This window comes from Ceratotherium simum, chromosome 1, assembly GCF_057802395.1.
Source record: "Ceratotherium simum simum isolate JZ-2026a chromosome 1, ASM5780239v1, whole genome shotgun sequence".
NCBI classification, from domain to species: Eukaryota; Metazoa; Chordata; class Mammalia; order Perissodactyla; family Rhinocerotidae; genus Ceratotherium; species Ceratotherium simum.
The window spans coordinates 28,767,192-28,795,168 of record NC_141900.1 but is presented as its reverse complement, the minus strand read 5'-3'; the positions used below and the strand labels follow the sequence as shown (position 1 = coordinate 28,795,168).

Sequence of the window (27,977 nt, the reverse complement as noted above, 5' to 3'; positions counted from 1 at the left end):
TTCCAAAATACACTATAATTTATAGACGGGGGTCTTTTTCTTCCTCTTGCTCTTATATTTTTGTCTATGTCCAGTATTCTCTTAAAAAGTTTCTAAGAGGCAAGAGATATAAGAAAAATATAGGACTTTGAGAATAAAAGGCAACTTTGCTTATTAACCTTTCTCAAACTCCTGAACGTTTACATTCATTTTTAAACGCTGAAATAAAGGACAGCTATATTAGCATAGTATAAAATGAACTGAAATCTTGCTGGAGGATATGGCATCTTTCTTTTTAAATGCATGTTTCCAAGGATTTTAAACAAAATTTTTGCATGCTTCTTATTCATGTGGCTTATCTAGAATTACCTAATTACAGTTCCCTTCATTCTCATATCACTTGTATGATAAACTTGATATAACATTTCTGCAAAGTAGAAACTACTTCCCATTTCATTGATTTCCCCCTGCGTTATTGTTCATTATTGCTCAGCAGACTTTGGATTTCCAATACCAACGCAGTATTCCACTGAAGTGAGGAATTAACACCAGCAGGTTACTTCTCCTCTAGAGCTGCTATTAGTTGTATAATAGCTGTACATGCTAAATAATAGAGAAACATAAAACTTTTTCCTTTTGCTCTTTACTTTTTTGTCAAGTTCTGTTTTCAATTTAGCTCAATAGAATGATCCATCTGGCAGTTTCAGTCTTAGCTTTGTAAAATCCCAGGTCTTTAAGTAAGATTTTCTAGTCAACAATCTCTATTTAAAAAAAAAATACATGCTTTTGCACATAGGTCATAATCCTAAAAATTGATTGAAAATGTTCATCTGCCCTAGCTTTTAATGTAAGGAAATACTTAAACGATTGTTGTTTCAATATTGAGTTGTTAATATCTGAACTCATATGTAAGAAAGCACTCCATCTCTTGAAATAACATTCTGTTATCATTATTTGGAGGCAGTGAGGAGAACTTAGAAAAACAACAACAACAAATTGAGACTGGAATAGATTTTAGGTGTCAGTTAGACCAACTTCATCTTACAAAGGAGGACACAGAGAACCAGGGAAGAGAAGGGATTTGTATAAGATGATACATCATGTGAGTGGTGGCATTGGGATTTGAATCCAATTTTTCCAAATTTTATCGTTGCATATGGTTAAAGCATCTCCTTGTCACTTTGGAAGCCTCACCATTTCCCTCTAGGGTAAAACTTCTGCTTTGCCTTCTGTTTTTCCCTCAGTCTTGAAGAAATGCCATGATTTAGAGAAGCAAGTGGTATTTTCTGCCTTTATATAATTTTTTATCTTTATTTTTATCTCTAATCTGAATTAATATGCCAAACATCTTGATTTTAGAATTTCAGTACTAATAAAGATAATTTCCATTGTTTAATTCCTCAGAAAGATGCTTACAAATTAAAACATGATATATATTCTGGAATTCTTTTTCCGTGAATAAAGAGTGTTATTTTTCAATTACGTATCTAAACAATTTATAAAATATGAAAATATACTAGAAACGATCTTAATTCTAATAGATTGAGGGAAAAAATCTAACATTTATTGAGTTCCACTATATGCAAGACATCCTGTTAAATATGTATAACGTACCATCACATTCAGTAGAGGTAAATAATTTCTAAATATTATATCTGAATAAGAGTAAGTTGAGTATATTATTAGTTTATCTCTTTTTATTAGCAACTGTGTTTGTCTAATTGATCATGTTGGCTATAGAACAAAATATTTGAATTCAAATACCTTTTTTTACATGCAATTTATTATATATATGAGTTTTATGTATTTTTTTACTCAAATAAATAGTCTGCCTCAAATCCCTGTCCTCCCTTATCTGTACACATACCTTACCACCCAAGACACTCATTTCAAATGAGAAGACTTCTGGTTGAACTAAACTTTTAATGAAATGTAAAGAGTACTTTCTTAAATTATTGTTTCAGGATCCAAAATTCAAACTTACGTGAACACAGTTTTATATAGATCTTATCCATTGAATGTTATTCAATGGAAATATGAAAAACTATGAAACATGGATTTTATCCTTGTTTCACATGACTGATCAATTTTTTCAGTAGCAGAATACCACTTGAATCTTAAATGCAGTTGGCTTTATTGTAAAGTCTGAAAATTGAAATCTGAGCATCTCCTAAATGCATTTGCTTTCTTTCAGGCGGTTCCGCAGACAAGATGTTCGGCATGGAAACGCGGCTCAGCAGTGCTTGGGACAGCAGTTTGTTGGTAATCCATAGAAAATCGATTGCTGTGGGTTACTCAGAGTGTGCCTTGAAGATAAAATGCAAACTTGTTAAAAAGGGTCCTGTTTTCTTTGTGATTGATATATACTAGAACAAGTTACTGAAAGTATTCTTTTTTTTCCATTTCCAGTAGTTAAAATTTTGTGGATTTGACATATAATTTTTACATAATTAGGAAAATGTTTTATATACCACCACAAAACTTTACGATTAAACGTCAAAACAGGAATCCTGGAACAAGCATGTTGCGTACTTTAGGTGGCTGATGCCACAGTGAATTGCAGAACTTATCTCTCCATCTCAACCCTGGGAATATCCTCACTGTTATATGTTTATGGTAATTTTATCAAGAGTGATCTAACTGTATCAAGTCACCTACTGAGCTTTGGGATAGAATAAAGGGAAAAACTTTTGACTCTTTCCCTGGAGCACAGTAAGCCTGGAGCTGGGGTTGGTGGTGCACCCTTCTGAGGAAGGGTGGTAGGTCGTCTGATGGGTAAAGGATGAGAAGAAATTTCAGCTTTAGGCAAATGCAAGAAAGTCAAACAAGACAGACAAACACTGTCCTGACTCTTCACACCATGATGGTGGTTGGTGCATAGGCTGTGGTTAGTGTCACCAGTTTTACTAGGAAGTAACAGGGGGAAGGGGCACCGTAATTGGGAGACCAGCAGCGCTTACACTCAGATCCAAAGACTGCGGTCCAGCATTGGTTTGCTAGACCCCAGGCTTACTCAGGATTTGGTGCAGGACATAAACCTCTGAGAATATTGGCTAGAGAAGGCAGGATCTTAACCTTAGGGAAACTTAGGGGTCAGTTTTGAAGGTAAGAAGGACTCAGGCATAGGGAAAAAAATCCCGAGATCTTGTTATTGAATTTGATCTTGGTTAAAACAACAAAGAATAAATCCACCTGTTTTTATTCCCCATTGCAGTTAGGTATACTTGCTTGTATGCAAATTTAAGTTCAAATCCAGTGAGAGCCTTTCTGGGCCAAGATACAGATCATAATCAAGAAGCTTTGGTTCACAAAGTCTTTAGTTCAGTTTCACACTCTTTTCTTACTGAAGGAACCCAATATCTGGATAAATGCAATCTTTTGTCAAGATGTAGTGCCATATCATCTCGATTTCTGCTCTCTGCTTTTATTTGTAACCATGAACTTGGTCCTATGCCTTGCTTGACTGTTTGGTGCTCACCTTCTCTTGCCTGCTTTATCAATGGATGTTGCCTATAATTTCCCATGAATTTAACACTGATGCACCTTCTTACTGTCCTGTCTCATCCTTTGAAACCACACTCCCAGTTACTTCCTTCTGTGCCACCCCATAGCCTGTTGTTCCTTTTTAATGCCTAGATTTTGGTAGGTCAGTCTCTCTAAATAACGCCTTTAAATGACCTTGCATAGAAATTAGCAATAAATTATAAAAGCTACAGGGATCTGAATAAAGAATCTTTTTAAAAAATGTTGTTTACCAGTAAAATCAAAGTCTCTAGGCTGATGTTACATTTGTGTTGTAGGGGATGCTTTGGATAAGACTGAAGAGCGATTGGCCTATGGCATAGAGAACAACAGTACTTTGCTGGAATGCACTCCACGATCTTTACAAGCAAAAGTTATCTGGTTTGTGCAGAAAGGACGTGACACGAGAAAAGAGGAGGTAATTCATAGCTGCACGTTCATGTCTTGGTGTCCTGCATATAATGTGTGATTAGTAAATAGATGATTTATTTATGTGCTTAAAAATGAGACAGTCTGTTGTGCTATACATGTCATTTAAAAAGTGGGTTTATTTATTATGTGTAATTTATGTGCATATAAAGATTTTAAAATACTTATACATATATATTTTTATATACATCTGTATTTATATACATATATAAATAGATGATATATATGTGTTTGTGTATATATATTATAATTTGGACCCTAGAAATTGGATTTTTGTTCAGGGGGCACTTATAGCTTCATGATTTTAGCATCATGTTATCAAAATGCTAGTCTTAAATTGTATCACCCAAGGCAATGTTCTAGAAAAATAGCAAACTTAAAATCATTAACACATGTATCTTAGACATGTGGATAATAGAATTAAAACAACAGCAGCAGCAGCATTAAACCAGTCATTGATAAAGCTATTAAATCATATATAAGACATCGACATAGGGATCCATGGCTGTCCACTGGGAACAAAAGAAAGGCATCGGCTCTTTTGTCCTTTGAAGCAGGTTTAGTGGTGGAGATGATATTTCTATAATCATCTAATAATGAGAGAGGAGTGAGTTGGGCTGCTTTTATAGATGGAAGAATAGACGGCATTTAAAGCACATGTACAGAATAGTGTGGAGGTAGTTACTGGGTAGAAGAGCACGAGTCTAGGGAGCTGGTTGTATACAGGAAGAGGTCAAGGGCACGGAGCAGTTAAGGAAGGCAGATAAAGCATGGTTTATGTTGATGTGGGCCTTGAACTCAATTTTCACAAAAGTGGAATTATGAAAATAGAAAGTAGAATAAAATTTGGTTATATTAAAAGGAGATATATCTTAGTGAATATTGGAGAAATGGTCCAGAGTAAAGAGAAGGTTATGAATTGAATAAGGGAAAGAAATTCTAGAGACTTACCTCCTTAGGGCACAGGAGAGAACTAATAGGTGCATAGCGGATAGAGGGTGTCAATGTAGTCTCTGCCTCATTTTGGTGCTGGAGATGAAACATTTGTCATTGCAAGCCAAATGTAAAGCATGTTGACTTTTTATGCCTTTTTTTCTAGCCTGTGGTGAAATTAAAAGTCCAACATGGGGCCGGCCTCATGGCACAGCAGTTAAGTGTGTGCATTCTGCTGTGGCGGCCCAGGGTTCACAGGTTCGGATCCCGGGAGCGCACCAATGCACCACTTGTCAAGCCATGCTGTGGCGGCATCCCATAAAGTGGAGGAAGATGGGCACAGATGTTAGCCCAGGGCTGGTCTTCCTCAGCAAAAAGAGGAGGATTGGCATTGGATGTTAGCTTAGGGCTGATCTTCCTCACAAAAAAAAAAAAAAAAAAAGTCCAACATGTTTTTGGTCTAAAATCATACAGGATATTCTGTGAGATTATTAAATTTGTAAATTCCAGGTTCCTGGGATAGCTGTTAGAGAGGAAGGCACCTCAACTTTACAAAGGCTATTAGAGATAATATAGAAAGATAATCAGGAAAGGAAAATTCTCCTAAATTTTCATGACGTCATAAGAGTAAACATGTGTCCAAAAATGTTATAACATATTGCACTCAAATAAATTGTTGATTTAGTACTAAAGTATTTTCCGTTCCACAAGTCTGAGGTGAAATGGTTTTTTAAATTCCGTCATAACTCACTTGGCAGGAGAAGACCTGGAAATATTCTATAGTTCCTCCAGTTGAATGGCTTCAGAAGACAGAGAAGTAATTCTTTCATCAGTGATTTTCCTCACTCAGTATGGTCTGTTTCTCATTTGGAATTCACCATAATCTGTCTCATTTGGAAATCTTTACTGAATCATTTGACATGCTACATCCATCAATGTTCAATTATAACCTTCTTTCTCATATTGTTCGTATAGTCTATTTCTCCTTTCCCCCAATTTTTAGTACCTATTTTCAAATACATTCAAATTTCCCTGACTGATGTATTTACTGATATTTGAAGTTTTGAATTTAGCCTCTGTATTAAAAGTTATGTCATAATCAGATAACACTTGGTTTCTGTAGACACAGCAATATATGTACTGATTTATTCACAATCTAAAACAAAACAGCTCATGCAGGGATGGTAGGCCCTTATAAACAGCTTTAGTGTTTGTTCTGAATTAAATAGAAAGCCACTGGGTAGTGTTCAGCAGAGCCTGACAAAATCAAAATTTGGTTTTAAAAATATCTCTTTGGTTATTGTATTAAGAATATCGTATGTGGGGGTGAGGATAAAGGTGGAAGCAAGTAGTCATTGAGGTGATACGGACATAAATCTTTATGTTCAGTGACACAACATTAACTCTTAATGTGCCCTATACCTTCAAGGTCAAATGATGTGCAAGTAACTGCCCCATACTCATAATAGCAATATGATTCACATATATTCTCCAGTATTATTGAGAATTGTGAAGGCTCTGTGACTTCTCAGACAGAAAACTTTTCAACCTTCTACTCTCCTCTTTGTTGAGGTGTCTGCAATTAGTGTTTTGAACTCGATGAATATTCACTTGTCACCTACTTTTTTTGTGTGTGTGTGTGAGGAAGATCAGCCCTGAGCTAACATCCATGCTAATTATCCTCTTTTTGCTGAGGAAGACCAGCTCTGAGCTAACATCCATTGCCAATCCTCCTCCTTTTATTTTCCCCAAAGCCCCAGTAGATAGTTGCATGTCATAGCTGCACATTCCTCTAGTTGCTATATGTGGGACGCGGCCTCAGCATGGCCGGAGAAGCGGTGCGTCCGTGCGTGCCCGGGATCTGAACCCGGGCCACCAGTAGCAGAGCGTGCGCACTTAACTGCTAAGCCACAGGGCCGGCCCCACTTGTCACCTATTTTAATAGGTAATGAATAAATCATAGCCTTAGCCCTTTTGAAGCTATAGGCTTTTAGTGAATACAAGAATGTAAACAGAAAATTATGATGTATTGTGTTCCGTACAGGTTCTGTTAAAGCCAGAAGAAAAGAAAACTGTCTCAACCAAGAGATCGGGTGTGATAGAAAATCAGGGGGCATGATGGACAATCAGGGAAGGATTCATGGTAGAGGTGACATTTGGGCCATGTCCTAATGGATGAGTAGAAGTTAACTAGCAGAGAGAATGGTAAAAGCGTATGTGATGGAGATGGGAAACAATGTGGTATGTGTAGATCTGTGGCTGGAAATGAGGTTGCAAAAATGAATAGACAGATCAAGGAACCATTTCACTTTATCTATAAGCCAATGAAAACACCTTAGAGAAACTGTTTAGACAAATTACTCTAGAAACTTGCATACAGAATTGGAGGATAAGCAAGATGTCAAGAAGACCATTTAAGGCGGTATTTCAATAGTCAATGAAATATTTTTGACCAAAACTAAACAGTGATAGTAGGAAAGAAGAAGACAGATTTTAATTAAAAAAAAAATTTTTTTTTTTATGTGAGATAGATTGGCCCTGAGCTAACATCTGATGCCAATCCTCCTCTTTTTGCTGAGGAAGACTGGCCCTGAGCTAACATCCATGCCCGTCTTCCTCTACTTTTTTTTTATATGGGATGCCACCACAGCATTGCTCGACAAGCAGTGCGTTGGTGCGGGCCCGGGATCCGAGCTGGTGAACCCCGGGCCACTGCAGCGGAGCGTGCACTTAACCGCTTGCGCCACTGGGCTGGCCCCCAGACTTTAATTTTTATGAGCTAACACTGAGTGCACTTGATATTTGAAATAAAAGAGAAGAAGTCAAAAATGATTTACGTGGTCCTTGTTTGGGTGTCTGGTTGATGGTGCAGTAACATGAGTTAAGGAACAGAAGGGGGGAAAGCAGACTTGGGAGAAAGACGAGAAGGCAAGAGATGCATGAGGGACATCAGCAAAGAGGTCATAGTTAAATTCATGGAGATGATGAAAGTAAGAAACTATTGGTACTTGAATATCACTTACAGTGATATTTGCCAGGCACTGTCTAAGCACTTTACATATATTAATACTTTTAATCCTTGCAACAGCCCTATAAGTAGAGACTATTATTGTTCCCACTCTATAGATAAAGAAACTGAAGCACAGAGAGATTGAGTTACTTGCAGAATATCACATAGCCTGTGAAATCGGTCTGGATTTAAGCCTAGACAGTCTGGTTTCAATTCTAGGCCCTTAGTCACAGTGCAGTGGTGCCTCCAACTCACCTTGGAGAATGAGTAAAGAAGCAACAATATGAACTAAGGCTAGAAGCAGCAGGAAACCCCACATCTAAGGAAAAATTAAGAGAAGACAAATTCTAAGAGATGAAGTGAAAATAGAAAAACAAGAAATAATTACAGTTAGCATTCGTTTAGTGCTTACTAGGTGCCCTGTGCTCTTCTAATTGCTTTGTGTGCAGAAACTTATTTAAAGCTTACAACATTTCTCTGAGGTAGTTGGTATTATTATGTGCATTATGGAGATGAGGTTGAGTAACTGATGCAAAGCACGCAATGGTAAGTACCTCTAGAGTTGTATAGCTTAAAGAATTAGAGCCAGTGGAGTTGGGAGTGTGAGATAACACAACTCAGGGAAAAGGAACTGGATAAGGATAAAGTAATAAACAGCATCCTTTGAAAAATTCCAAGAATAAGTACCCAGCCTCTAGTGAGAATATGTCCAGTGGAATGGTTAAGCTAAGAGCCGTCTGGTAGTAGGTTAAGTGATGAATAGGGCTGTGTTGAATTAGAAACAACTAGAATAGTGTACTACACCTAAAGGTTTGGATGAGAAAGAGAGAGGTGGACAAAGAGAGAGAAGAGTAAAGAGAACTTCTGTTTTATTTTTTTCACTTAAGAAAAACCATGACTTGGTCATGTTTATAGGTTGAAGGGAAGTAGGCATAAAGGAGAAAATGTGCTGCTAATTGGTGAAGCAAGATAAAGAGTATGTGGGAGAGAATATAATTACAGGCAAAAGCTAAGGATTCTAAGAATGAAGAGAGAAACCCCTTATTCTCTGAATTAGGAGAAAAGAAATTAAAAAAATTTGTGTGTGTGGATAAGGTAATTTCATCCACAAAATCCAAGTTTAGCTGTTCCAAAGGCGTTTTGTAATTATTTAAATTTGGCGGCCATATATACTTCTACATACCAGCTCAAATCTTCCTTATATGAAGAATGTATAAATTATATTTTTGTGATACAGAAGACAAAACTGTTGTAAACACAATTAAATCACCCTAAAATGATACACCCTAGTTTATGAACTCTCAATTCCTGAAATTCCATATACTTGAAGTTATAAGCCTCGAAAATAATTGCCAAAATTTAATCCTGAGTAACATCCCAAAGGAATGGAATTCATACTTGTTAAGGCACTTGGTTGGACAACTGAAGTATGTCTTTTTCTCTAAAATGTACAACCGCTATATTTTAAAGCTAAGTAAATGAGGGGAAATTTAAATATGCATATATTTACTTAGATTTATTAATATTAATTAGTTTATTAGTTCACTGTGTGTAATTTTTAGTTGTCATAATAAAGAAAACCATAGTTTCTTTAAGCTCCTCAGAAGATTAGTAAATAACTCCTCACTTTAATATGATACTCATTTTGAAGGTTTTGAGTTTAGAATATATGGATTCTAACCTGAAAATAGAATATTCCTTTGAACCTGACAATGATTTAAAGCAGAAGTTGGCAAACTACAAACTGGGGGCCAAATATGGCCCTTTGGCTCCTTTGTAAATAAAATTTTATTTGAAAGCTGCCACACCCATTTGTTTACCTAGTGTCTATGGCTGTTGCGTGCTATAACCACAAAGGTGAGTAATAACAGAGACCATACGACCTGCAAAGTCCAAAATCTTTACTACATAGCTCTTTACAGGAGGTTTGTTGACCTCTGATTTAAGGGCTCAAAGGAAAACGCATATACAAGTGAAGCCTTATTAAATGAGTATTATTGGGAGAAATATCTCTGTATTTTGGACAAAACAATCTTTTCATGAATAACTGAGCCCTCACTTGTGCTGAGCACTGTAATTTCATTGGAATGAGTTTTCAATAAAACCAAGCAATAGGAATAGTTTCTTGAAATGCGTTCTTCAATCTTTAGTACTTTGCTGACAAAACCAAAGTGTGTCCCCAAGACATTGTAAACAAGTTCGGGTTCTAGGAAGGAGTTTAATAAACTTACATAAATCCCCAGTAGGGAAATTTGGAGGCATTCCCAAGATACATAAAATATTTTTCATGCCTACAGCAAGGTGGTGTGGCAAGCAAGTAGGCTGCTGGTCCATAAGGCCATCATGATTTATCCTTTGGTAAACATGGAAGATTTATTTTCCCCTTGATCCTTGTTGATCTTTCCGTTGTGGATTCTCTATATAAGGGAAAATATTTTTGTGTGTGTTTGTGTGTCTTAAAAATAAAGTATCTCACACTATTTATGTATTTTTTTATCTTAAAAAAACTTAATTTATTGTTTTGTCTCTACACTTCCTGTCTAGATAGATTCTGACATTAAAGAAAAAATACTTATTCTACACAAATTCTTTTTTTAAATTTTTTTTTATTGCAGTAACATTGGTTTATAACATTATATAAATTTCGGGTGTACATCATTATATTTAGATTTCTGTGTAGATTACCTCATGTTCACCACCCAAAGACTACCTACAATTCATCACCATACACTTGAGCCTAATCACCCTTTTCGCCCTCCCCCCTCCACCCTTCCCCTCTGGTAACCACCAATCCAGTCTCTGTCTCTGTATGTTTGTTCGTTGTTGTTTTTACCTTCTATTTATGAGTGAGATCATGTGGTATTTGACTTTCTTCCTCTGATTTATTTTGCTTAGCATAATACCCTCAAGATCCATCCATGTTGTTACAAATGGCCATATTCCATCATTTTTCATGGCTGAGTAGTATTCCATTGTGTATATATACCACATCTTTATCCATTCATCCCTTCATGGGCACCTAGTTGCTACCAAGTCTTGGCTATTATGAATAAAGCTGCAATGAACATAGGGGTCCATGTATTTTTACACATTTGTGTTTTCATGTTTTTTGGATAAACACTTAGCAGTGGAATAGCTGGATCGTATGGTAGTTCTATTCTTAATTTTTTGAGGAATCTCCATACTGTTTTCCATAGTGGCTACACCAGTTTGCTCTCCCACCAGCACTGTATGAGAATTCCCTTTTCTCTGCAACCTCTCAAGCATTTATTATTTCCTGACTTGTTAATTATGGCCATCCTGACGGGCGTGAGGTGATATCTCATTGCAGTTTTCATTAGCATTTCCCTGATGATTAGTGATGTTGAACATCTTTTCATGTGTCTGTTGGCCATCTGTATATCTTCTTTGGAGAAATGTCTGTTCAGATCTATGGCCATTTTTTAATTGGGTTGTTAGTTTTTTTGTTGTTGAGATGTATGAGTTCTTTATATATTTTGGATATTAACCCCTTATTAGATGTATGGTTTGCAAATATCTTCTCCCAATTGTTAGGTTGTCTTTTCATTTTGTTGATGGTTTCCTTTGCTGTGCAGAAGCTGTCTAGTTTGATGTAGTCTGGTTTGTTTATTTTTTCTATTATTTCTCTTGCCCAGTCAGACATCGTACTTGAAAAAATGCTTCTAAGACTGATGTCAAAGAGTGTACTGCCTATGTTTTCTTCTAGAAGTTTCACAGTTTCAGGTCTTACATTCAAGTCTTTAATCCATTTTGAGTGAATTTTTGTGTATGGTGTAAGATAATGGTCTACTTTCATTCTTTTGCAGGTTGCTGTCCAGTTTTCCCAGCACCATTTATTGAAGAGACTTTCCTTTCTCCATTGTATGTTCTTGGCTCCATTGTCGAAAATTAGCTGTCCGTAGATGTGTGGGTTTATTTCTGGACTCTCGATTCTGTTCCATTAATCTGTGTGTCTTGTTTTTCTGCCAGTACCATGCTGTTTTGATTACTATAGCTTTGTAGTATATTTTGAAATCAGGGAGTGTGCTACCTCCAGCTTTGTTCTTTTTTCTCAAGATTCCTTTGGCTATTCAGGGTGTTCAGTTGTTCCATATAAATTTTAGGATTCTTTGTTCTATTTCTGTGAAAAATGTTGTTGGAACTTTGATAGGGATTGCATTGAATCTATAGATTGCTTTAGGAAGTATGGACATCTTAACTATGTTAATTCTTCCAATCCAAGAGCACGGAATATCTTTCCATTTCTTTGTGTCTTCTTCAATTTCTTTCAGCAGTGTTTTATAGTTTTCGGTGTACAGATCTTTCACCTCTTTGGTTAAGTTTATTCCTAGGTATTTTATTCTTTTTGTTGCAATTGTAAATGGGATTCTATTCCTAATTTCTCTTTCTGCTACTTCATTGTTCGTGTATAGAAACACACTGATTTTCATATGTTGATTTTGTAGCCTGAAACTTTACCCTATTCATTGATTATTTCTAAAACTTTTTTGGTGGATTCTTTAGTGTTTTCTATATATAAAATCATGTCGTCTGCAAATAGTGACAGTTTCACTTCTTCCTTTCCAATTTGGATCACTTGTATCTCTTTTTCTTGCCTGATTGCTCTGGCTAGGACTTCCAGTACTATGTTAAATATGAGTGGTGAAAGTGGGCATCCTTGTCTGGTTCCTGTTCTTAGAGGGATAGCTTTCAGTTTTTATCCATTGAGAATGATATTAACTGTGGGTTTGTCATATATGGCCTTTATTATATTGAGGTACTTTCCTTCTATACCCATTTTATTCAGAGTTTTTATCATAAATGATGCTGTTATCTTGTCAAATGCTTTACGGCATCTATTGAGATGATCATGTGGTTTTTTTATTCTTCATTTTATTGATGTGGTGTATCACATTGATTGATTTGTGGATGTTGAACCATCCCTGCATCCCTGGAATAAATCCCACTTGATCATGGGTATATCTTTTTAATGTATTGTTGTATTCAACTTGCTAGTATTTTGTTGTAGATTTTTGCCTCAGTTTTTGTCAGTGATATTGGCCTATAATTTGTTTTGTGTGTTGTCCTTGTCTGGTTTTGGTATCAGGGTAATGTTGGCTTCCTAGAATGAGTTAGGAAGCTTCCCCGCCTCTTCAATTTTTGGAGGAGTTTGAGAAGGATAGGTATAAAGTCCTCTTTGAATGTTTGGTAGAATTCACCAGGGAAGCTGTCTGGTCCTGGGCTTTTATTTTTTGGGAGGTTTTTGATTACTGCTTCTATCTCCTTACTGGTGATTCATCTATTAAAATTCTCTATTTCTTCTTAATTCAGTTTTGGAAGGTTGTATGATTCTAAGAATTTATCCATTTCTTCTAGATCATCCAATTTATTGGCATATAGCTTTTCGTAGTATTCTCTTATAATCTTTTGTATTTCTGACGTGTCCGTTGTAATTTCTCCTCTTTCATTTCTGATTTTATTTATTTGAGCCTTCTGTCTTTTTTTCTTGGTGAGTCTAGCCAAAGGTTTGTCAATAGATGCTCTGCCCCTTTCTCTCTATCTTCTCCTTCTGGGACATCTATAACATGGATGCTAGTGCACTTGATGTTGTCCCAGAGGTCCCTTAGATTATCCTCACTCTTTTTAAATTCTTCTTTCTTTTATCTGTTCAGCTGGGGTGATTTCCTCTAGTCTTTCCTCCAGCTCGCTGATCCATTCTTCTGCACTCTCTACTCTGCTTTTGAGTCCCTCTAGTGAATTTTTCATTTCCAGTATTGTATTCTTCAGTTCTGATTGGTTCTTTTTTATATTTTCCATTTCTTTGTTGACATTCGCACTGACTTCATCCATTCTTCTCCCAAGATCAGTGAGCATCCTTATGACTCTTTTGTTTGAACTCTTTGTCAGGTAGATTGCTCATTTCTGTTTCATTTAGATCTTTTTCCGGGGTTTTGTCCTGTTCCCTTACTTGGAATGTATTCCTTTGCCTCCTCATTTGGCCTCTTTCTCTGTGCTTGTGTCTATGTATTAGGTAGGTCAGCTACGTCTGTTCATCTTGGAGAGGTGACCTTATGTAAGAGTTGCCTTATGAGGCCCAGTAGTGTGCTTCCCTCTCGTCACCAGTTCCAAATGTTCCAGGCATAACCCCTGTGTGGGCTAGGTATGTCCTTCTGTTGTGGCAGGGTTGCTTTTGCGGTAGACGCCCAGGGAGGCTGAACTGTCCGCCTGGCCAGCTGGATGTAATGCTCAACTGTGTGTGACTACTATGCACCCTTCCTTCTCTTTATCGGCTGTGGGGAGCCCCAGCACAGTTGGCTGCAAGATCTAATAGCACATGCCTGTTGCAGTATTTCTGTTAAGTGAGTAGGCTCACAGTGTGGCTGGATATTAGGCTCAGGGGCTTACAATTGCCGTAGACCTCTGGCCTATAAGGCTCTTGTCAGCTCTCTCACGATTGCAGCTGGGTGGGGCTGGTCCCAGGCTTTGGAAGGTGTGGCCAATCCCCTATGTGGCTTTTTGAGAAGCCCAAGTCTTCTGCAGCTGACAAGCCCCACAGCCCACAGAGCCACATACACTGTCGACACAGTCCTGTCCCATGCACATGCCCCGACCCCCTGAAGCAGACCCAGTCGCCCCATGGCAGAGGCCCCACACACTCCCCCAATGCCCGGCATGCTCTACCCACTCCTCGTGCATGCCCTGCCCCACAGAGGTGGACCCAGTTCCTGGCTGCAGAGAATCCGGCCATTCTGCCTCTGCAGGCCCACAAGTTTCCCCAGGCTTGTTGTTGGGTGGGGCAGTCTCTGGGCTCTCTCCAGGGGGAGAGCTCCAATGGCGTCTGCCAGCGTCTGTGTCAGCAAGCCTGCGCCAGGTCACAACAATGGCTGCCGCCAGTGTCTCAGTCCCTGGAAAGGTCTCACCTCTCACTAAGATGCACCCAGGGCCTGTCAGGTGATCATCTTTTCACCAAAGTACTGTGCGCTTTTACTTCTGGTGATTTTAGGTTGCCTTCTGAAATGGGTGAATTTGTGCGTGGGCCATTTAAGAGCCAGCTTTAATTTCCTTATGTCCCAGCTTTTCTGGGGGTGTTCCCTGTTGCTGTTGTTAGCCAGCAAAGCCAGATATTATGACACTTGTCTCTGTTGTGCTGGGTCCAAAAAATGCTTTTAGCGGCAACAGTCCCTGCTCGGGTCCCCCTGTCCTCCAGGGAAGGCTGTGCCCATTTGGATTGCTCCCGGGCGCTGTGAGATGCTGTGGCTTGGGAAGGTGCCTTGTTTTCTCTCCAGGAGGAAATTTCTGTCTCTTCCGTCACAGTCAGGGCTGTCACGTGTTGCAGGGGTTCCTCTTATCCAGTTTTCAGTTCTCTTTCAGGGGTAATTATTCCAAGATTAGTTGTATGTCTGTGGTGTCCATGGGAGGAGGTGAGATCAGAGCTTGCCTATGCTGCCATCTTGACACTAGATCCCTGGTTGTTGTTAAGAGCCCACAAGGCCAGATATCATGACACTTGTCTTGCTTGTGCTGAGTCCAGAAGCTGCTTACCGTGGTCAAGTTCCCCTGCTGAGATCCGCCACTGCTCTGGGGAAGGCTTCCTCCCTTGAGATTGCTCCCAGCTGGCTGTGAAGTGCCGCGGCTGGAAGGTGGCATTTTCTCTCCAGGAAGGAATTTCTGCCTCTTCCACCTCAGTCAGCACTGTCCCTTTTTGTGCGGATTCTTTTATCCAGTTTTCAGTTCTTTCTCAGGGGTAATTGTTCCAAGAGTAGTTGTAAATTTGCTGTGTCCGTGGGAGGAGGTGAGTTCAGAGTCCGCCTATGCCGTCATCTTGACACCGTCGCTCAGTATCTCACTTTAAAATAGCTAATTGCATGCATTGTATAGACTGCTTAAATGATGCACAAATGTGCATGTTTGTTATAGAAAATCCAAGAGAGCTGGTAAGTTGACACCAAAACTCCAAAACTTTAATTTCACTTGACTCTCTCAAATATTTTTTTTTACTCTATGCCAAAAGTTGTCACTTCTCAACTCTGCCTTTAGACCACCTACTGAGTAGGATAAATTCATCAAAGTCTCTTATATACTGTTGAGAACTATAGGAAGCATGGTTATCTTATCAATTAGCATTTCCTTCTAGATAACTTAGAGTTCATTGCATCCATGCTAAATTTGTGCAGTTTCCATTAAAACATAATTTTATTGATGATTCAGTGCATTATGGAGAGAGCTTGGAGTACACACATTACATCTTTTAATGTTGTAGCTGTATTATGTCATCAAAACTAGGAGAACTATGAAGTAAAGTCTCATCCTTATTCTACCATCTTGTTTGCTAAATAACATATTTTCTTGACCTTCACAAATACAAACCCATGACAGTAAGTCTAAGAGATCAATGACAGCCATAAGTTTACATTTTTGTCTTTATACACATGTAGTGAAAGCATCAGGTTTGTTCCACGTGAATATTATTTCTTTGTTTTTCTTGTTGTTGTAACGTAAAGAGCATGAACTCTGCCTCATTTGAAATATCTGTATAGTAGTTTTGATGTTTCTACTTCAGGCTATTAAAAAAAATATGCTCATCTTTTCTAAACTAACAACTCTTTACAGGTAAATATTCAGAATTTACGTTTTTCAGCCTTGACAAACATATATATATTTTTTGTGTGTGTGAGGAAGATCAGCCCTGAGCTAACATCTGATGCCAATCCTCCTCTTTTTTGCTGAGGAAGATTGGCCCTGGGCTAACATCCATGCCCATCTTCCTCTACTTTATATGGGATGCTGCCACAGTATGGCTTGACAAGCGGTGTGTTGGTGTGTGCCTAGGATCCGAACCTGCAACCTTCAGGTTGCCGAAGCAGAGCGCATGCACTTAACCATTGTGCCACTGGGCTGGCCCCGACAAGCATATTTTTATAGTGTCATATGCTCCTTATTTTATTTCTGGAGTAATTAGCAGTATAGCCCATTAATTTCATTTTTTCCTTTGCAATGGCAAAGACACAGTTTCTATTGTATAAATGGAAAATATAAAGCAACTTTGTGGTCATAAGAGTAGAAATGGATCTGGAGTTTTAGGTAGAAGTCTCTTCTGTTAATTTTCTGAGAGAATACTGAACATCTTTGAAAATTAAACATGTCTTCCTAGATCTGTGGAATCAGATACAGATGTGTTTTATCCCACTGAGACGACTCTTGACTCTGGGCATCAGATTAAACAAAGTAACATGGTAATCCAGCAAGCCCTGTGTCAGGCACACAGTAGATGCTCAAAAATACTAATTCCTTTCACTTTCCAATTTCTCTTGTTCTAATGTACATTATAGTTCATATGGTCTTCTAGGGAATAAAAAATGTACTCTGCATGAAGATATACTAACTTAGAACTGCATATCTGTACTACATTGTTTTAGCCCCATAGAATAGCTTATATCAAACTGTACTTGGGCATCTTATCCTCACCCAACACTGAGACGTTTCCTTAAGGAAATGTATTTATTGTAGTGCTGTTGTCTGGACACCTGCCTCTCATTTTATGAAAACACTGACGAGATTTTTCTCAGGCCTCAGTGCCAGGAAAAGATGTACTTGTCATAAGGAGTAATTTTAAAAATATATTTTAGAGACATTTGGATCTTAGAATTTATCACACTTTCCTCTTCCTTTGGTCACTAGGAAGTTGTGTTGAATTTGTACTCCAATTATAGTAGTTGTTCACTGCCTTCTGGTGTGCATTTTTGTGTTCAAACATTATCTTTACTTTCATCCTTTGTCCTCTTATTTTCCCTTCATCCTGATCATCCTGATATTCTTATCTATTGAAGTTTTCAATAAAACATTATCCTTAAACTGATGTTTATTTTTGAGCAGCATTTCTAAAATCATATGATTGTAGTATACTAGAGTGTGAACAGATCTTACAAACGAACTTAGTTTATTGGTTGCCAAACCAGGATAATGATTACAAACAACTGGAGTTTTTTTTCTTTTGGGTTCTTGTTTTTAACTTCAGATGCTTAATTTAGTTAATCATACTGCTTAGTTTATGGCACATTGTCATGATCGGTCCACACAAATTCCTGTCGTTTGACTTTATTTTTCCTGGACCACTTTTCTTCACTTTCATCCTTGCTTCCCCATATGCACCCGTAGTAATGATTGGAATAAGTCCAATACTACACTTGTACGTTGAACAGGTATATAATATTCTGAGTATGCGTGAGTTGTACAAGTAACTGTATTGTATTATAGATCTTATTCTGCTTCTTACTTTTTAAAACTCAACACTATGTTTTTATGGTTTGTCACTGTTGCCATGTGTCTCTATTTCATTGTTTCTGACTGCAGCTTAACATCCCATAGCGTGCATTCATTGCTTTTAGCTGATTCATTCTCCTAAGATTGGACCGAGAGTGTCATTAATTCCCACTATCACATCTTTACTGTTCAACCCTGCAAAATAACCCCTTACAGATCTGAGTGCAAATTCCTGCCTTATTATCTATCAACATCCTTCATTTCTGTAATTATTGTTAGCTTGCTTTCCAAAATTTCTGCACCCTCTGCACTCTCAAAGAAGTTCATGTGGGTTCCCATTTCTCCACATTCTCACCAATATTTGGTATTTTATAATTTTTGCCTTTCTTCTGGATATAGGTGGCATCTTGTTTAAATTTGCATTTCTAAAATTACTGGTAAGGTTGAATATTAACTTGCATACCTATTAAACATTTGGTTTTCTCCTTCTCTGAATTGCCTACTTATTTACTTTTTCCATTTTTCTCTTTTATTTCTCTTTTTGTTGACTTTCAATAGTTCTTTGCATCTTCTCTGTATTAATTATTGTTGAATAGAAATGTTGCAAATTTCTTCTCTGTTATAGTTGATTATTTTGAATATAATGTTTTTTCGCAGTTTGGTTTTGTTCTTTAGAGATTCCAGATTCTCCTTTATCTCCTCCATTGTGTTCTTCATCTCCATCAGCACTGATTGGTTTTTCTTTATGATTTCAATCTCTTTTGTGAAGAAACTCCTAATCTCATTGAATTGTTTGTCTGTGTTGTCTCGTATTTCGTTGAGTGTTTTTATGATAGCTATTTTGAAATCTCTGTCATTTAGTTTATGGATTTCTGTGTCTTCGGGGTTGATTTCTGGGTGCTTTTCATTTTGTTTCTGGTCTGGTGATTTCATATATTTTTGCATTGTGGTTCCTGTGTTGGTTTTGTTTTTCCTCATCCTGGAAATCTCTGGTTGCAATTTCCACCTGCCGCCACTGTCTGGTGGTAAAGGGCTGTGTAGTCTAAGCCCCCTGCGCTCTGCCCCGGTTTTTCTGCTGCAATCCGCAGTTTTGTTTTTTTTTTGTTTTTTTTTCCCCCGCTGTGATCCACGGGTCCCATCGTTTGATCAGGTCTGCCGTGGATCGCTTGGTCTGGTGTGTCGCGGATCGCTAGGTCTGGTCTGGTCGGTTGAGCTGCAGAGTCCGGGTTTCGGGGAGGGGGGAGCTCTCTCTTTTGCCCTCTGGGTCCCTGACGGGGGAGGCTTCTCGTTTGCCCCTCTTTATCCGCTCTCTGGGGTGCTCAGATGTTGATGGTAGCCCTGTGGCTCCTCTGAGTCCTCTGTGCGGGAGTTTCCCACTGGCTGAGAGAGTCCGAAGAGCCACGGTTTCCCCGCCGAGGGCCGCCCCTCCCCCCTCTCTGGGAGCCGCGCGGACCAGGATCGCTGATCTGATGGGGAGGGAGCGGAGTTCTCCTTACCTCTCCCCACTTCCTCCGGGGGCCCAGCACGTTACGCTCTCAGATGTGCGGCAGTGTGGATCCCTCCGCTCTAGCTTTTCACTGTCTGGGATTCCGTTGTTGGTCTGTGGCTGTTCCTTTTGTTGTGTCTTATCGGGGGAAGAGTTCACGGGAAAGCGCACTCTGCCATGATGCTGACGTCACTCTCTATCATATTCTCCAGCGTGGCAGCTTCTCAAGAGACCGAGGGCACCTCGCAGTTTGGTTTTGAATTCTTATTTATGATAACTTTCTTCTCAATATCTTCTCGTATTAGAAATGTTTTCCACATTTGGATCTTTAATTAATCTGAAGTATAAATATAACTTTTTTTGTTCTCTATCTAATGTGATAGGTTTCCTCAAATAAGCTATTAAGTAATTCACCTTTTCTCTGTTGAATAATCATCTCTATCATATAGCAGATTCACATTGGAAAGTGTTTTTAATAAAAGAATATTTTTATGCTGTCATATATGATATATTTTCTGTAAGTCAATTGAATTTTCTTGGTAGTGAAGGCAGGCCAGATAAACAAACAAACAAATATATAAATTGTTGGTCTTTACTTCTTGACTAAAACTGATTTCATTGTTAAATATATTCTGAACTAAACCAATTCAAGGCCTATATCTGTCCTTCTCCTATGAAAAGTGCAGAACCATCTGGTTGATACACATGGAAATCACTGCTTCTTCCTAACCAGCTACCAGATGTGCAGGGTTCTTTGTTCAATTACTTTTTTTTATTTGACATTATGAAACATATTGAATCAGTCTTTACAGCTAAGAATATTAAAACCATTTTCAGTAGGAAATTCTAGATTTTTGTAGATTGCCTATAAGAATATTGGATAAAATGATGTATTGTGTACTGTCTTCTTGACCAAGGAAATCTGGTCTGCAGACATAGAAAAAACACAGCCGGCTGAAAACAATTCTGTAATCAAGATTTGATGTTGAAGGTACCCATGTTAACGAAAGTGGAAAGATGAAATTGTGGAAGGACTTGAAATGCAAATTTCTAAGTCATTTTTTATTTTTAGGTATTCATAGGCCGTGGAAGATACATTCAACTTTCAACGTGATTTAACTTACATAGTGTCTGGCTGTCCAACTTGCCAGTTAAAACATCTTTTATTCCTGAATTTATGATTCACTGTGACCAGGAGGGGAGACCAAAATTCTGAGACAGGCACTATCTCTAACATGCAAGTAAACAATGTGGGACAATTCTCATTGTACCGTCATGTGCTTCTACGTCTTTGAACCAATCTGGGTTATAGATACACAAGCAGTGTTTCTCAAACTTGAGTTTGTGATTATGAGAGAAATACCTGCTTTTCATACCAGACTTGGGGGAAAAAAAAAAAACACTCCTAATTCAGTGGTCAAGGATTTGTATTTATTTCTTTTTTGCTTTATTTTAAAACACATCCATAACTTCTTGCTGTATGCCAGAAATTAGGCTAGATGACTTGCCTATTTTCTCGTATATTATTCACTCTCACAGGAGATATAGTAGAGAGAGAAAAAAGGGTCATGTTCAATGAGGATGTTTGTATGCTGATTCTTTTTAGGTGAAGGAAATGTCCTAGAACTGCTTTTCCTATGTATCTGTGAAGCATAGCCCTCTTTCATTAGTTACTAGCTGCTCCTGCAATCATGCTTGCTTCCTCCCTGCCCAAACCATTACTGGAAGAAGTGGATCACTTTGGACTATATCCTTATTGGTATACACCATTGCCTTGCATGCTTGTACACTCTGAGCAAAGTGATATGTTCTCATTTTTCACTGTATTCTGAGCACTGTACTCATTATGGAATATTCAGAATAACGAGGAGATGGACCTTTGCCCTTAGGAAACTTATAATATGGTTAAAGAGACCTGCATGGAAAAATTGTTTGAAGAGGAATATAAATATCCAGCTTATGTGCTACAAATGTGGATGCTATTGAGTTACAACAAGAAACAAAAGATCTTTATGGGCTGTAAAGAAAGTATTCATTTAAGAAATGAAAGTTTAAGCCTGGAAGGAACTTTTAAAAAAAATGAATTGGCGGAGAGTAGAAAAAGAAAGAAAGAATAAAACCAGATAAGACATGGAAGTGGGAGATATGGCGGCACTACAGGGAACCGAGAGCACGAGGAGTTGTAAACAGGAAAATTTGACTCTAGTGTTGCATAGATTGCTCCCACCACCTGACCTGAAAAGTAAAACATTGTCTTGGGCTGCTAGTGTGACTTTCATTAAAGTATTGATTAAATATTCACAAAATTCAAACAAGAAATGCATTCTTTATGCTTGCAACTTTTATTCAAATATAGAACCAAAATAAATTTAAAAATAAAATATAAACATCTATGCATCATTTAAATGTTTATTTAATGCAATGATTTGTTTTTTCACTGAAATAAGATATCTCCAGGGATGTAATATGGGACACAGACTACTGCATATGTGTATATGTGTGTGTGTATAACACATCTGCCTATAGCACTGGGCCATGTGATGATTCAGTCCCCCCAACACTTTATACAAGTAACTTCAAAACTTACATTACTGCATGGATGTTGTTTGGTTTTCATTTGACTGGATCGTATCATTAACATATTAAATCCATCTTTGTTCTTCGCAGCAGCTGGAAACTATTAAAGCTTTGAAAATGGTTCGAAGTCTGTGATAAACACAAATATTGACAATGAGGCTGATCTTCCACATGATCCCAAATATAGTTTATTAATTTATATTGATTATCATGAAAATAAACACAATAATCTAAGAAATCTTTATAGAACACTCATTGATTTCCAGTTAATATCGGTGGGCAGCAATGACCTCCGGTGGAATCATTCCACCAACTCGTAAGAAGCACTGTGTTAAGCTGTTTTGGGATATAGATTTAGAAAGGCAGGATCTGGTTAATGGAGCAATTCTCACCTGCTCCAGCAAGCAGTAGAGTCTGAATAAATTCTCAGTCAGGAGCATGACAAAAGGAAGTGAACTTTGAAGAAGAGTGAAATAGTACCCATTTGTTGAGATAAAGGGGAATGATATCAGTCAAAAGAAAATTAACTGAAGGACTATTGTTCTATATTTGCAGGTAATGTTGCATGCTCAGGTGTATAAAGGTTAACAGGTGAAATGACGGTAATAAGGGAAGGAGGACACTTTTCCAGGGGTGTGAGGGAGGCCTGTTTGAAGAGATGACATTTAGTTCAACCTTCCAGATGAGAAGGCAACAGCCGTAGGGAAGTCCAGCGAGGCGGAGACAAGTCCTGAAACAGAATCAAGCGGGCGTGAAAGCAGGAAGAGAAGAGTGAAGATGGGGAGTCTGCCATGAGATAAGGGTGAAGAATCAGTCATGAAGTATGCGCGTCTAACATTGTGCCAGAAGTAATGAAATGGAAGGATGTTTCTGATGGTCACCACTGAAGAAATGTTGATGGGAATTTGTGATGTATTGGAGATGAGGACATAATAATGAGAGGGAAGTTAAAATGATCAACAGTTGAGGCTAGGGGTACTAGAAGAATTTCATGTAAAATGTACAAGTATGTACATAAAATGTGGTGTAAAATATGATGTAATTGTCAGAAATAGGGAAGTTAGCAAATTGGGGAAGTACGGTTTGAGTGGAAACACACTGAATTGTGGATAATGAAGGATCATATAAGTCTCAGTGTTTTGTAATTAATAGGAAACACAAAACAATGGATTATTTATATGTAAGATGCACTATCATAGGGAAGCTGGTCGAAATGAGAAAACAGAAGAGTTATCAAATGGATGCAAATAAAACATGAGATCGGGAAGGATGGAAGATTTTGCCTCAGAGAGAAAAAGAAATCTACAGAAGAGACCAAGAAGGAACCAACAAGAGAGCTAGGACGGCATGTTCTGCACAGAAAAAAAAATGGTGTTTAAAGAGGAAGATCCATCTATGTCGAATGCAGTTGCAGGCTTGAAAACAATGGAGGCTGTGCTTCAGAGTCAGAGTCATCCGCAGCGTGGCGTGGTCACAGCTGGATTGCCATAGATAGTAAATTTATGGAGAAAGCGAGTGGTAGAAGAGAAGACTTGCCAGAAGCCTGGTGAAAAGGAGCAGAGTGAGCCAAGTCCTTTAAGACTTGGTTGGCTGTGGCAGGTGCTAAAGAAACGTTCCCAGCAAAACCATAGACAACAGATTGTTTCTGTGCAGTGAAGATGGTTTTGGTTTGAGAGCTCTTCCTGGTTCCTCACTGGAGAACTTCTTGAGTGACTGGCTGTAGGCGTGGTCCTGCCACGTCCAAGGAAGCCCTTATGAAAGCCACATGGAGCTCCTTTTCTTGCCCAGCTATGGCACTCTGAAGCTGCTGAGTAACTAACTCACCTTACGTGACTCAATGAAAAAATGCCTCTGGGAGCCTCAAAATTTAACATTAACATTCCTGTTTGGGTACTATTTCTTACTACACCACCAACGCCATTGTGCCACATTATCCACAAGTTATATAAATGACCACACATGAGTAATCACACATGCATAATCACATTGCAACTTCAGACATGCCTGAATTGATCAAGGCTCAGAAGAGCTGAGCCCAGCAGGCCTTGCCAGGACCTACCACTGGGACAAAAATGTGCTTGTTGTGATGGCCTCTACTGCCAAAGCGGTTGTGGTTGTTGCCTCTACACCCCTTTTATATCAGCAAAGGTGAATATTGCTTTTGTTTTGTTTTCTCAAAGGATGTCAGCCAGTATAGTGTGAATCACCTTTATATCAGTGTCATATGATCCTAGGCGATATGAAAACCTATCAGTTTGCTTTTAGCCAGAGGAATGTATGTAGGAAAGGTAGAGGTAAGTATTGATAGCACTGTACAAAGTATTCTCACCTGTGTCATTTAAACTTCACAGCAGTCCTTCAAGTTACATTAGGATTATTATCTCCATTTTTAAGAAGAAAACTAAGGCAGAAAATATACATGAATGCCCTAGAGCACACAATTAGTAGATGGTGGTGCCAATGTTTGAATCTAGCTTCGTCTAATGTCAAATCCTATACTCACTAGTACAACTATTGACGATAAAACATGAGATATTTATTGAAAGCTTTATTGTACTCTTCTTACCTTGAATTGTAATTATTTATAGAAGTAATGTGCATAATTTATTATGTCACAAACATAAAAAAGGAGATATTTGAGCACTGAAGGTATATGCAAATCTAATATTTACCAGACTGTGAGGTCCTTCAGAGCAAAATCTGGATTTTACTTGTTTATTTTTTAATCTCTGTTAAATGGACAGCCTTGTAGAAATGTAAGGAATGCTCACTGAATTAATGAATGGATGAATTTTCTCATAAGAAGGGAGAGTGAAAGTGGGCCAGCTCTCTAAACAGAGATCCTCGTAGAAACATTGTCACTATGATCTGGAAGGCGTCAGAACCCCTGAACTAATGTGAGAAATGGCATTTATTCTTTCCATTAAAAAAGAAGTTAAAAACTAAATTTGATAAATCTTCCTTTCACTCTAACTTTGAGTGCTATACTTTCTTCCTAATGATTAATTGAAATCATTAGGGAGAAAGCTCTCTCACTTTGCTCTTAACAATATTAGTGTGAAATAACCTCAAAGTCATTGATATGAAGTGATGTGAAATATAAATAAGTTCAAGACACACACACACACACACACACACACCTGATTTAATTACTTAGCATCTCTCTCTCTCTCTGTGTGTGTGTATATATATATATATGTATATAATCTCACAGGATTTCATCATGTGATAACAAAAAATGAAAAACCTCATGATAGATAGTGTAAACGATTATAACCTGGTGTTCTTTTCTCCTGGATAATACTCCAGTGCCATTAATTTTCTTGTTCTTGCAGGTGAAGACAGATGACAGAGTGCTTAAGATGGACCTTGGTTTACTCTTCCTAAGGGTACGCAAAATGGATGCTGGGACCTATTTTTGCCAGACAGTGGAGCATAGTTTTGTCCACACTGTCCGTAAAATCACTCTGGAGGTAGTGGAAGAGGAGAGAGTGGAGGAAATGTTTCACAAAGACTATGAAGAGGACGGGCCTCACAAGATGCCTTGTCCTGTCCAGAGCAGCATCCCACAGGGAGTAAAACCATGGTACAAGGAATTCTTGCAGTTGATTGGTTATAGCAACTTCCAGAGAGTGGAAGAATACTGTGAAAAGGTATGGTGCACAGATAAGAAGAGGAAAAAGCTTAAAATGTCACCTTCCAAGTGGAAATATGCCAACCCACAGGAAAAGAAGCTCCGTCCCAAAGCCGAGCACTATCGCCTGCCCAGGCACACGCTGGACTCCTGATGGGGTGAAACCATCTACCGGCTTCTGAAGAATTTATATTTAGAACCTAAAAAAAAAGAATGAGAAACCAACTTCTTCGCATTACTTAAAAGAGATTTCTGTAATACAGAAATTACTATAAAAGTGTTATGATAAATTATTCTGCATACTCATTTGACAGGTTAAATATCACATAAAATTAATTTTTTTAAACAAATATATTGCTCAATGGTTTCACATTATATTTATCAAAAAGTGACCATAGCTGTAGTTTTGAGTACTTGGCTGCTTTTCCGTGGCAATTATTATTTTACCCTTGGAAGACTTAAGATTATTATAATATTGATGAAAAATTAGAGATTTTAATAATCACAAAAAAATAAAAATAAATGTTTTAGTCCTTCTGAATTTTGCCTTTCCACCACTATGTGAAATATACAGAATGTCAGATACTTTAACATTCTCATGTGAACTGTCTGTACTTTTTAAGAATTATTGTATTAGTGTTGTCTAAGCCATGAGTTTTATGAAGCAGGTGTATTGTAATTATTGTAAACCATGAAAGAAAAATTGTGGTCACCTTGAGGCTTATGACCTTCATAAAACATTTATTAAACCATATGTACAATAGTTACGTTTCACGACAAGAAAACATCCTTTCAATTTTTTCGCTCCAGTGCAGAAAGAATGAAATTAAGGTAACTTCTTAGAAAGTTATCAAAGAATGTCAAGACATGGGGTTACAGTTAGAACTCTAACTGAAAAAAATTTTGCTGCCCTCTTGTGGTAGAAAAAGTATATTCATATATTTTTTTTTACTCTACAGATTGTCTAGTAGATTTGAAAGCCATTTCTCAGTAAGTACATCTAGTCCATTTTCAGAAAAAACTAACTGAAATAAAAATGTGTTAAAGCTTATGTCATGCTTTAAGATGGAAATAATATGTTTATGAATAATTTATTACCTCACAAGCCAAAAACGAAGACATTACAACACTGAAGCTCTATTAAAACTTAAATTTTATGCCTTCTAAATAATCATCCCTGAAATTTAAAAGATATTACAGAAATATAATGTTTTATTATTAAAAAAGTATTACAGCATTTTGCTCTCAGATATAAAATTTTCCTATTTTATAGTAACAAATAGGAAAATTGTTTCATGAGTTCACTTAACTACCGAGATGTTCAGAGTGCTTTTACTTTTCTAAATATTATCAGAAGTTTTTAGTTTTGAGAATGCTTATTCCCTGAAGTCTTTCCTTTCTCCTATGTTATTTAGCAATTACCTTTCTAAAATATGAAATTTTATTGAGATTTTTTATTTGAATAAAAATTAAAAGCAAGCAAATTACACATGAAAACAATTATGAATATTTATTTAAATGTTAATTTTACATAATATTCATCTCAGTTTTCAAAGTTAGCTTATAGGCTATATAATTAAGAAAGTTAAAGTGTTGATAACTTGTAATGGCTTGCCATTTCATTAGAAAATTAACAAATACATAAATGTTTTAAGAAAGCTTGAAAAGTTCATTGAGTAAGCTGCCAAGCTCCAAAAGATCAAAAGGACACAAATATATGTAAAATTAATACTCTCTGAAAAACCCAGTTGCTGTTTACCCAAGATTCCACCGGAGGTCATTGCTGCCCACCGATATTAACTGAAAACAGCTTGTATTTCAGTAAAAACCTGCCCAATATGGAAAAATAGAACCGTTAACTAGAGATCACAGGGTCCTTAGCAAAGTTTATGTCTGGAATATTCAGAGTGAACAGATAAGTCAATAAAGCACAATTTCTTGAAAATATTCTTCCATTAACACAAGAGAAGGGAAAGCAGGATTTTCTTCTGTATTCGATGAAACAAAAAAGTAAGGCGGATATGGCATAAGTAGTTCTCGTTTTAATCTGAATGACACATACAAGCGAGTTAACAATAACGATGTGTCACTTGTGAACTAAAATATTTGGTAACTGAAGAGATGAGATTGAGGGAAATAACTTTTCT

At 37.6% G+C, this 27,977-nt stretch overlaps 1 protein-coding gene across 1 annotated transcript in view; it reads left to right on the top strand.

Annotated features, from left to right (window-relative positions):
- Positions 1-26,737, top strand: part of SEMA3E (semaphorin 3E) — a 252,994-nt gene extending 226,257 nt beyond the window's left edge. Inside the window, exons 15-17 of the mRNA XM_004431296.3 lie at positions 2,174-2,241; positions 3,780-3,919; positions 25,532-26,737. Coding sequence (XP_004431353.1) covers positions 2,174-2,241; positions 3,780-3,919; positions 25,532-25,984 — 661 coding nt within the window. The 3' untranslated portion in view covers positions 25,985-26,737. The remainder of the gene's footprint in view (positions 1-2,173; positions 2,242-3,779; positions 3,920-25,531) is intronic.
- Positions 26,738-27,977: the final 1,240 nt, after the last annotated feature.